This window comes from Lepeophtheirus salmonis, chromosome 5, assembly GCF_016086655.4.
Source record: "Lepeophtheirus salmonis chromosome 5, UVic_Lsal_1.4, whole genome shotgun sequence".
NCBI classification, from domain to species: Eukaryota; Metazoa; Arthropoda; class Copepoda; order Siphonostomatoida; family Caligidae; genus Lepeophtheirus; species Lepeophtheirus salmonis.
Genome location: NC_052135.2, coordinates 27,465,059 through 27,477,118, shown reverse-complemented (window position 1 = coordinate 27,477,118; position 12,060 = coordinate 27,465,059). Strand labels below are relative to the sequence as shown.

The 12,060-nt window shown below is 29.1% G+C and overlaps 1 protein-coding gene and 3 long non-coding RNA genes across 8 annotated transcripts; 1 reads left to right on the top strand and 3 right to left on the bottom strand.

Annotated features, from left to right (window-relative positions):
* The first annotated feature begins 1,245 nt into the window (after nucleotides 1-1,245).
* On the top strand, nucleotides 1,246-4,093 carry LOC121118117 (uncharacterized). 5 transcript variants are annotated; one of them, XM_071888524.1, is made up of 4 exons: nucleotides 1,276-1,381; nucleotides 1,435-2,080; nucleotides 2,315-2,375; nucleotides 3,211-4,093. In XM_071888524.1, the coding sequence occupies exons 1-4, from the start codon at nucleotides 1,370-1,372 to the stop codon at nucleotides 3,851-3,853; spliced, it is 1,362 nt and encodes a 453-aa protein (XP_071744625.1). In that variant the 5' UTR covers nucleotides 1,276-1,369; the 3' UTR covers nucleotides 3,854-4,093. The 5 variants fall into 5 exon arrangements, 4 of the variants coding, with proteins under 4 accessions (XP_071744622.1, XP_071744625.1, XP_071744623.1 ...); XR_011780110.1 differs by lacking the exon at nucleotides 2,315-2,375; XM_071888522.1 differs by having other exon boundaries at nucleotides 1,435-2,375.
* On the bottom strand, nucleotides 4,007-4,522 carry LOC139905407 (uncharacterized). The gene is made up of 2 exons (XR_011780115.1): nucleotides 4,367-4,522; nucleotides 4,007-4,306 (listed from the first exon to the last, which is right to left on the bottom strand). It is a non-coding gene; the product is annotated as an uncharacterized lncRNA (long non-coding RNA).
* Nucleotides 4,523-7,787: 3,265 nt separating this feature from the next.
* Nucleotides 7,788-8,320, bottom strand: LOC139905409 (uncharacterized). The gene is made up of 2 exons (XR_011780117.1): nucleotides 8,185-8,320; nucleotides 7,788-7,883 (listed from the first exon to the last, which is right to left on the bottom strand). It is a non-coding gene; the product is annotated as an uncharacterized lncRNA (long non-coding RNA).
* A 755-nt stretch (nucleotides 8,321-9,075) lies between these two features.
* On the bottom strand, nucleotides 9,076-11,912 carry LOC121118383 (uncharacterized). The gene is made up of 2 exons (XR_005864425.2): nucleotides 9,631-11,912; nucleotides 9,076-9,574 (listed from the first exon to the last, which is right to left on the bottom strand). It is a non-coding gene; the product is annotated as an uncharacterized lncRNA (long non-coding RNA).
* Between the last annotated feature and the right edge of the window lie 148 nt (nucleotides 11,913-12,060).

Sequence of the window (12,060 nt, the reverse complement as noted above, 5' to 3'; positions counted from 1 at the left end):
AATTTTCGTCAGGCGAGTAGAAATTTCATAATCCTTCCTGTTATTAATTGAAGAACTATTATTGGTCTGTATTACAAGCTGTACGAAAGTGGGAATGGTTGAGAAAATTTGATTTTCCTAGTATTACTAAAACATATATATATATATCTCTAGAGAGAATAGTCAAAATCTCAAGGCAAAAGTGGTTTATTCAAGGCATCATATTCGGTTATGTTAGCAAAATAATTACATGGAACTCAATATTTATTAAATTCAAGATTAATGACAAATTAAGATCTTATTGTTAGTATATGTTTTTAACATGAGCATTTCATGTTTACTGCATAATATCCCCTTCCTTATTGATTTCTTTACTTTACTGATGTTTTTTTCTTTTTTATAAAATATACCTCATACTAAAACAATGATACCAATCCCTCATCTAACGAAAATATTTTAAAAAATACTCATAAATGACTTAAATACAGTTGTTCAAAGTTACAAGGTAACTAATAGTAGTCCACCGTGTTAATAAACTTAGATGTTCTCATTTTTTTACTTTTTCATACCTACAAGGGTATGGTATAAAGATAAGATCCAATCCTCCTTTATCTAGTCCAAGGAGTACGTTATTTATAAATAAGTAATAACTAATAACATAGTCCTTGTCTAGTCTTAGGCTTTAAGGATAGTATATTACCGAAATAACCTTCAATTTAATAGACTAATTTGTTCTCTTTGGATTTTAATATAATAATATCTTCTGGTAGACTATTCACAACAACTGCATTAAACTTTTCAAAATCAGAATCTTTATTATCCCTCTGCCTAACCAAGCTAAGTAAAAGTAAAAATCGTTATCACATATATTTTTTTCTTTCTCTATGTGACTTAATTGGCATTGACCTTTTCCAATTGTTTGAAGCGATTGTGAAAGTTGTTGGATACACTGTTCTTTGAATTAATTGATTTTATGAAGTAGGTAACGAGTTTTTTTTTTTAATTTCACAATTTTCTTGGAATTCTTCTGCGTCATTTCAATACATACCAGATAGTATACTATTTTCTTCATAATTATTTGTATTTCAATATTATATCTTTATATACAATTATGTATTGGGATGTCAATTTTAACATAATATAATTATAATAATAGTATTTTTAGTATAACAAACTGAGTTATTCAAAATATTGGGAATATATAAATCGTTCATATCCAGCAAGCTGGGGATTTTAACATACTACATAATATAACAAATATATAAGCGTGCTGAAAGAAAACAAATAAAATATATTAGTATTACACTAGCTTTAACAATGTGAATATAAATAATAGTCACCTTGAGCTTTAACGTTGCTGTTTAGTCAAATTTAATTTTAAGAGTAAGCCATGTTGTTTTCAGTAAGAATATCATGATTATCAATTAAATTTTACTAACTTGTTTTTAATTAAAGGATGCCAAAGAATTTATACTTATACCTCCAGAAATTTTAGTCAAAATATTTTGTAATTTACAATTTATTGATCTCTTGGCTTGCACTGAAACCTGTAAAAAATGGAATGATCTCATAAAATCCAGAATTTTCCCGAAAAGATCTATTCATTTGACTGCTTACTCAAACGATCAATTTACGACATTACAAAAAATACTGGACTCGACTTATCGTACCTTTCATGGCGGGATAACTCTAAAAAATCTCGAAAAAATCCCCAGTTTAAATTTTTATGAAGGTATTACTAATTTAAGACTTGAAAACTTAAGTTCTTCAATATTGGAAGATGAATTAATTGCCAATGTAAATCGGTATGATCATATATACAGTTTTAGTCTTCAAGGATCACACGTTCGTTTAACTACCATGGGGCTTTCAAAGCTAGCAGTCTTGGAAAAGTTAGTGTATCTTAACTTGAGCAACTACGACTTGCTTCACGATGAAATATTTCTCTTATTCTTAAGTAGAACACCAAACTTAAACAGTTTAATCTTGGACAATTGTTGTCTTAACTATGCAGGAGATTCAGGTATCAAACTTAAAAGTGATTCTATAATTCAAGTTTGTGGATATTTGCCTTTGAAGGAGCTATCACTTAACTCATCAGGTATTGACGATGAATTCATGAATCAGTTGGGGAAAGTTACTAATTTATCTAAATTGAGTATTTCTAATTGTTCTTCAGTTTCCTTAAGAGGTTTTTATCAGTTTTTTTCTAAACAAAATTCATTAGAATATCTCGATTTATCTTTTTGTCGACGAATTTTTATGGACTATAATCCATCAAATTCTCCTTATAATATTATATTTTTATCTAATTTAATATCAATCAATTTATCAGGTCTCTCAATCCATAATAAAGGGTTTCCTCTTATTATGAAAAATTTGAAATCCATCAAAAGGTTAGTTCTAAATAATGTAGATGTACCCAATTCCATAATATTTAACTCCATAACACAGATTTCAAACGAATTTGTTCAACTTGAACTCGGAAATTGTGAAATAACTGAGAAATATATAAGCTTAATTTCAAATCTATCCACGTTGAAAATTCTTAAATTAGATATAAGATCAGATGGTGTATACTCAAAGTTGTGTGATAATAATTTTTTCAACAGTTTAGAAGAGTTGTATCTGAATTTTAACTCAATAGAATCTGTGATAGTATTTAATTATCTTTGTAAATTTTCAACCTTAAAGATTCTGTGGTTAGAAAATGGAAAGTTTTTTCTAGAAAGTTATAATTCATCCATACCTAATTTGACTTACTTAAAGTTTGCTAATATTTTGTTTACTTCAAAAAAGGATATTATAAATATCTTAATTCATCAACCAAAATTAGAAACTCTTATTCTCCAAGGCATGGCTCAAATAAATAATGAAGTAATTCGAATCATTATATCTTCATTGAAATATTTAAAGTACATTGATTTATCAGATTGGACAAATATTGGTGGAGATTGTTTAAATTATATTTTAAAAGGAAATTGCAAGAGATTGAGAGTTTTAAACGGAATAAAATCGTTGAAAAATATGTTGTTACAAGAAAAAAATGACGAAACTCATAAGTTCATTTTTTTATAAATGATAAAAACTATATTATATCATATGTTTATTATTAAATGTTTGGTTGAAGAATCACCTTAACAAGAGATTTGTGAAATAAAATTATATAAACTTTAAATGAAAATAATAATTTTAGGTAGTATTCATTAGTTATGTTTCTTTTTCAAATAGAATGGAAATATTACAGGAAGTAAAAAACGAATCTGGAATAGAATATCGTGAACGAATGCTCTCAAGAATGTCTACCATTCCATTGTTCCAAAAATGTCCATATTTAGATGATCAAAATGAACATAAGAAGGAACGACTCATTATTTCTATCCGTGGCAATGCAAGGATTTTACTTCTTCGGCGAATAATAATAGACTTATCTCCCAAAAATGAAGATAATTTTGAAATATTGGTTATGATTAATTCTAAAATATTAAATCCTTTTCTGTTACCCTCTTCAAAAGGTACTATTTTAATTATTCCAATTGATGACAAAGATCGTTACTATCGTATAAGTGGTTTAAAGGATCTTTTGGTATCTCATTGTAGAATAAAATGCATAATTATCGAGGGACTCGGGAGAAATAAATTACGAAATAAGGATATTTACGCAGTGACAATTAATTCCATAATATCTAATTCCGAATTCACATCCATTCCAATTATCTATACCACTGAAGAATCTGATCTTGATAACGACAATCCTCGTAACACAATTCGTATCAATACTTCTTTCTCTGACCAAGATAATTTAATTTATTTGAATCATCATGATACAACAAAAAACTGTGGTTTTAAGGAGAAGATTTCATTGAAATTATAGAACTATTGATGATATACTGCTTGAATTGATTAATAATATTTTTTAAAGATCTTCTATAACTTCGCTTCGTTTCTCATCAAAACTTTTTTCTCAAAATTGTTATAGAGGTTATATTGTTAACAATATTCATTGAAAGAACACTTTTTATCCACCTTTATAGCAAATATACAACATATATATTCATATTATTTATTACTAATTATAATTAATATTTTTTTCAAATAAACCTGAAAAAGTTAATAGTTTTCGTCTATTGATATTGGAACATTAGGACAGAAATAGTCACAGCTCATGAGTAACTCATAGTCATATATGTACATAGGTTGCCTTAGTTTTAACAATCTTGAAATATTAGACAATTTCAATATCGATTCAGATACTGCTGAAAAATGTCCTTTAAATTCAGTACATGGCTGCGGTCAAATAGGTGTACCTGACTTTTTCTTTGCATAACTTTAAAAGATGATAACATTTAAAAAAATATATAGGTTATCTTTATCTAGAGACTCTTACCTACATTTTGATACCAAAGTTAATTATGTCACGTAAAGTTGATAATTTTGTAGAGAAAAACGAGAGAAGGAGAAGGGGGGGGGGGAGAAATACTTATGGTAACATTGTTATATAATTTATGTGTAAGGTTACCATTACAAATTTACTAAAATAACCTTTTTTTTATTTACAAACTACCCAGTTGTAGTATACTACAGTTTATACCTGTATTAAGCGTCAATCAAGGTATATATAATTATATATACCTTGATATGGACAAGTACTCCCCTTTTTCTTTTCTTTTTTTTGATTTGCTGGCTTCATCTACACCCCCTCTCGTTGGCAAACTTAAAATAAAGTCACATTCATTATTTTTATTTTATATATGTGACTCGTGAAGACAAAAGCAACCTAGAATGGATTTTCTCAAAATTTAGTGGGGATTACATTTATATTCATCGACAAATTATCGTCCATTTCTATCAACAAATTATTCTTATTGCCTCTTTTTGAGTGCCGCAAATTGTACTTAAGCTAACCTTAATTGATTGTTTTAATAAAAGATTGATAAGTTGATAGATTTTATTTGAAATGAGATATCGGGGTCTATTAAATCAAACAAATGTTCAAATTCTTGGGTATTTTAACTCATTCCACAAATTTGAATATAACGTCTATAATTTGCTCATATATCTCTACCTATGAAATATTGAAGTGTTTGTATATATATGTATGATGTTGTTATCGAGAAAGATCCTGATAATTATAATTCCCCTACTATGATAATAACGATGGAGCAGTATTAAGTTTATACTACATATACTAATCACAATCCAGTTAAGTAAGTTAATCCACAAAGTCTCATCAGAGCACCACCTCCCAACTACTCTTATTATTGGCTCTTATAACTCTTATAAAGTTATAAGTTATAACCTTAGTACTATTATTATTAATTTTAAAAAATATATTGTGATATAAACTTCAAATAACATACGAACATTTATGCAACAAAAAGTTGTCTAGACGAGAAGTCCATTTTTATTTTTGACAAAACATCGGCAAATCAAAATTCGCGTAGAAAATCGAAAATACATTTTCCCACTAATTTTGCAAAAAAAGGGCATTTATTCGCATTGTAAAGAGTGACAAACCAGTAGGTTGTAAACCTACCAATATTTTTTTCGTACATAAAAAACAAAGAAGTTCTGGAAAATAATGTTATCGAAAAAATAACACGTCATAACTGGTTCATTTGTCCAAATATTTAAGAAAATGATCGAAAATTGAAAATCCACCATTATTTTGTTGAATTCTAAATGTTTATGTTCAAATGCATCTCATTGTGGCATTTCTTTTGAAAAATTGACGTTTGATGAAAAAAACAGGAAAAAATAGTAAAAAAAATTTCAAAAAATTACAGATATTTGAGTTAAAAATAAATTTTATGTGTCATATTTATATACAAACGAATTTCCAGACAAATTTCTACAAACTTTTTTTTTTTTTTGACCTAGAAAGAAACAAAAGACAAATACAATATTCACTGATTTATTTTCTTACCCACCATAAATTTTTTAATTTTGTATAAATTTAGAAAATGCCTGTATTCTTATAGTTGTTTTTTTTGAGACACCAGGCACTTATTGATTTATAGCTCAACCCCCAATCTAGTCTCCTTGAGCAAAATAATAATAACATTTTGTGTTTTGACTTTTAAATAAGCCCACGTTAAATGACCCCCACCCCCCCAATAATCGTGTTCCCCATCTTATCTTGACCAAATTCAAAAGAGGTACCCATGCAAAATTTCAGCCTCCTAGGTTCAAGTGTAGAATCAATAAAAATACTATTATAATCATGAGTTTTTTTTTACATAAGTTTTTTTATCCCTACTTTTAATTTGGTGATAATTTTAGTGTGGTGAAAAGTGAATCTGAACGATAATATCCCGCATTACTATAATCCCAGATATGTCAGAATCCAGAAAACTCAGCGAAAGACTAAGATCAGTTTTGGATTTTGCACTTAAAAGATAAATTCGATTTTTGGCTTCAATTTAATTGTACAAAATCCTCCCTCCCCCCCTAATTGTTCCCTTGTGAATTATCTAAGGGCGAAGTTACTGCTTATCATACAAAATAAATGCTAATTTAAACTATTATTTATTACTAGTTTCATAAGTATATTTCTAGGTATATGCCATGAAAATCAAATAAAAAATTGTATAATTTTTAACAAATAGGATTCTAATATCATCTTATTTTATGAAATAAGCCCCCACCTACTGATTTAGTCTTTTATTTATTCTGCACAGAAGTAACTTTACTAAAAATACGATATTTTAAGACTGATGATATTTTTATGAAGATACAAACGGGTTTTTTTGTGACCTAGTGCTTAAATAACTTAATCACTATGAACAAGAAACACATTAATATCAGAATATCTATAGCGTAACTTTCATTGCCTTCCTTGATGCAAAGTCATTGTCCATTGATTACATTATTGTATGAGATCTACTCAGCAACGGTGATAGTCAGACCAACAAGGCGATCTTGTAACATGGTTGACCTGAAGTAAGTTTTGATGAGTTTTAGTTATAAAAAGCTCATTCCTGCGTCAGCAACAGTGACTGAAAGAATGATAGTAATTCTGATAGCAGTCCACACATTTGGAAATATTTCAGGGATTTCCTTAAAAAAATGTCAGAAGCTCAAACAAGGATATTATCTTTGATGGCAAGTAAGATAAGTTCTTCAGATCCTGAGCAAGCTCTCTGCCATCAAGGTAAGATTATCCCTTTAAATATAGTGTAGTGCTGAGGGTAACACATTGTTATGGCAATTCCTCACCTGTGAGTCTTTCGAAATTTGTCTGCACTCCAAACTTGTCTACCAACTTTCCCGATGTGAAAAATCTTTCCTCAATGGCTGATGTTGCAGCATCAACAGTTGCATTGAAAAATGTAATCTCCATTTTTTTTCGAACTAATTGAAATAGTTTTTCCTTGGCTCATCGAATGCTTCTTAGCAAAAGTACCGCTTTGTGTACCTCGGTTGTTTTTTACTCATACTACACCACTAAACAATAACCACTTCACTAGAAGTGGTATGACCCTATATGCTCTGACAGACGCACTAACCGTTTTTCCTAAATTAAATCTCATAACTGTTATTTTCTCTACGTTTTGCTCGACCCTACTAATTAGCTTAGTTTTATTAAATATGTTAAAAATAAAAGAAACCGAAAATTAACGTTGTTATCCTGAAAATTTGAAGAATGTTTACAAGAAGAACAGCTTAGATAAGTACAAATATAGTCCATTCATGAATTACTAATTTATACTTAGTATAGGAAAGTGACCAACATTTCTTCTCACGAAAGTCAAAATAATTTTTATTGAGGAATCATTACTTTCTAGCTCCGAAATAAACTCAACGACAACAGTTATAAAGAATTTATCTTCATACAATTTATAGAAATCTAAATACTATGTTTATTGGAGCTCTCTGATCTCTTGTGCAATAGAAAGAAATACCTATTTTTTAATAATTTGTTGTAAATTTTCTAACATTTTTGAACGAGATACTCAGGATTCATACTTAACAATTTGACTTTTCTTTTTTAATGTAAATATTTTTTATATACATTATGATATTCAGAAGGTCCTTTTAAACATATGTTTGTATTTTAAAATCCATGTCAATTTATTTATTTATTATTTACCCTATTATTGCTTTTATTAAATTAGGTGTATAAATGCAATTATTTATCTTAGAATCCATTGGTTGTGGCTAATATCAAATGAATAAAAAAATAGTTATTTCTATACTATTTACACAATTTCTCAACATCTATTCTTTTAGAAGTAATTTTTCTGTCATTAATCTTTTGCTAAGTCAATAAACTTTTACTGTATTACTGTTCTTGTAGGAACTCCACATTGCTCTATGAACTGCAATATTTCTTGGTTTGTTGATTTTGACCACCGTGGCATCCAAGATCATTCTCGTATTTGGGAATTTTGACTTAAAGTTATCAGGCATGTAGAGGCCTATGAGGTCATTCAGCAAGACAATATCAACTTGCTTAAATTGATAATATATAAAGTTCAAACATGTTTTAAAGACTTTTCGGACTGATGTACTGTGCATTTTAAACATTTTTATAGTTTAGATGGATGATCAACAAACAGTCCAAGAGAAAAAATACAAATATTTGAAGTGACTTTAGTTACTCAGTCCTGAGAAGTAGGCGATTGCTGAATTAAATTAAATTGTTTACTATCAATTTCACACTAGTCTATCGGATAGGTCATGAATACTTTCAAGAGAGATAAATATTCTTTTTTTTTAAAATAGGAATAGTGATATAAGAACAAATGTGTTTTACCATTTTCTTTTACAAAACCAGAGATGCTGATTTAAAATACAACTTTAGTATCCTACTATAGAATATTAACTAAGTTTTGGATCGATAACATATGTCAAAGGAGTCTTCTTTGGTAAAAGTAGTTTCAACATATTGATCATTTGTGGTCAACGGATCTGATTGGTCACCCTCGTCTTGTGTGGTACTTAAAATACCGTCATTGATATTCTTAGTTTGTACCACCTCCACTTACACATCCAAGTATTGATCAGAACTCATACTCATGATGTTACCATTCTATAAAAAAGTATGGGTATTATGGGATTACCATAAGACCAATTAAATAATATAACGTAATCTTATGTAATTAATAGGTATTTATTCTCTAATTTCTCACGTGTTCATCTCTTTACTCATAACACAATAATAATACTAATGAATACTGATAGAATGTTCTAGTCATCGTCAGAGATGTTCTCTGACGTCAGAGCATCGTATAATTAGGGATGAGGCGATAGCTCACGAGCCGAGCTCTTAACGTCTATCCTCACAAGTATTAAGATTATATTTTTTAAGGACGATTTAATGACGTTAATGCCTCATTTTCAATTTTTATCAAACGAAGATTTTTTCAACTGGATATAACTTCTTTGTGACCAAGGTAATGGGATAGGACTGCATCTCGTTTCAAATGCCGATGTGCTTTTCCTCCAACGAAAGTTAAAGTTTACTTTTCCACTCGGAGTATGGTGATGGCTTCCAGAGTGAACATTTACACCTTCTTGGAGGGGTTCTATCAACCTTTTGAGACACATACTTTCATTTGAAGGGAATCGTAATGATTCTCCTCTCGAGCACCTAAGGATAACACAAGACGATGGCATATGTATAAATTATAATAATTACTAACTTACAACATACAAATATCGCAATATTGTAATTTGTCAATATGAAATATTATTAATAAGCATCACTATTAACTGTCTATAAATCTTATAAGTTATTTTAGCCAAATTTGTCTTCATTATCCTTGACACGAATAACTTGTTCATCCTTGTCTTGGAAGATGTTGAGACTCTTATTGAGATCCTCATCGAACAGACTTGGCCATCTATATTAGAGAGATAAAAGAGAGAGATCATATTAAAACAATTATTGAAATACAACAGTTGGCGTAATCTTACCCAACAATAGCGCACTCAAGTAATCAATACTTTTATTAGCACAAGTAACAGTGAGTCACACCACCTTGCAGATAATAAATTTTTTTAGTTTGCTCGTGCCCTATTTAAATCATGAACTCATATCGATATTTTCCTCAATAATGTGATTTTTATGCTTAAAAATTCAAATATTAACATCGATTTATCATAAAACTCATTATAAATAAGAAAAATTTAGCTTTGTTATTTCAAATTTTATTAAATACAAATTTTTAATATCTTGTTGTATATTAAGGGTAAACGTATTATGATGTTTCGAAAAAATAGAACCTGTTTAGTCATCCTTGCTTAAAATAGAAGATAGGTGCTATAAAACCCTCTCATCTGAATTCTTACCAGCTTATATATTTCTATATATCATACAAAAGTATGTTAAAATGGGAATAAAGATTCTGATTTATTCAATAATTATTAGAATATATTTTTCAATGAGTAGAAGTGATAGATATATAATCAATTTCAAGAAAGTACAATTCTTTTGGATCCAAATTATTCAACGAATCTTCCTTTTGAATCCTCCACCATCATCAGGATAAATATGTCCTTGAGAGTAAGGTAATATCATGTCCAAAATTTGAATTTGTGACCAATTTACCCCAAAAATGACAGTTTTTGCGTGACAAAAAATTTGAAATCACAATTTTGTAGACTTACAATGTACATTAAAATATTTATGTTCAAATGATAGATAGTGGCCAGGACTTTAAAATAAAACTGTTTTGTTTAGTTGTTTCTTCCATAAATTTTGTACAATGGTCGTTTAAAAAATATGTATCAAGTAACAAACTGAATCGAAAAATCGACTTTTTTTGCATTACGAGAGGCCGCAACAAAAATACGGAATGAACAATATTCTTGAAAAGTTAATCGATTATACCTAGGAAATAATTGTCTATGAAAATGATGCCCAATTTAAGTCAAATTACTCAATATTTGTGATTTTTTTTAGTGTATTTATGTTCACCAGAAGTGGACTACTACCCACCATGATCAAAAGGAATAAAAAAAGATTGTATTTCTTTTCAATTGAAAGGTAAACCTGAGTTAAATATACACAACAGTTTCACAAATGCCAAACTTTTAAAATACGATATAGTTAAGAGAAATATAAGGTAACTGAAACCTTCCCAAAGAGTTGGATCTTATTATAGGTACCTAAATTAACCAAATGAGACAATTACATGAGTATCGAATAAATTTTTTTCAGAGCCTTTTCACCGTCATAAAATATGTATTTATATTTATTCAATAAATTAATTAATTGATGGAATCAACATTGACAAAGGAATTCACATTAATATTTGTTTTACAAGTTAATGAAGTTGGAGCTGGATTCTAATTCTAAATTGAAATGAATTAATATATAGAGTTATAATATTCATATTCTTTGATAAATATCACTGAATACCATTATTATTTTTTACAAACGTGGTTACATATTCAAATGTGATAGTATCATACTAGAAAAATACACTTAAAAATTCGTAGAAAGAGTCTATAAGTAACTTTTTATGGTTCTCATAAATGGCTTGATACATTGGAAGTAAGAACTCACAGTCCTAGATAAACAACTTCGAGAATTCGAGTCCTTTTGATAACTACATAATGCAGCCTGTTTCGTTCTCTTTGACAAGAAAGAAGGTTTATGAAGAGACGAAGACCCCCGTTCTATTGCAATTTCAGATTGCTCCAACTGTACTGAGCTTTACAGTTTTCCTCACACTCTCCAACGACTCGTCCTTTGACTACCTGCCCGAATCCTCTCAGTGGTTTGTCGCTCCACAGCCAACCAACTCTTCTTCTGACACGTCTTGGATCATAACGAATGCTTTTGCATAGTATTTTTCAAATGCCTGTCCGTCAATCCAAGAGTCTTGTCCAGTATGAATAGTCCATCATGTCCAATGATATTGTAATTAATAACGAAGAATTAAGTGATTAGCATTCCTTCCCATGAAACCCCTGTCGTGTTTGTTTATTTTTCTTTTCTCTTATTATATATTATATTGGTGATAGATCAGTTTAAAAGGATCTTGCCATTTTTTCCATTTAGACACTTTTCCTTTTTTTTTTCTTTCCATTTTTTTCGTTGCCATTTTTTCCTGACACCAGTTGGGGCAG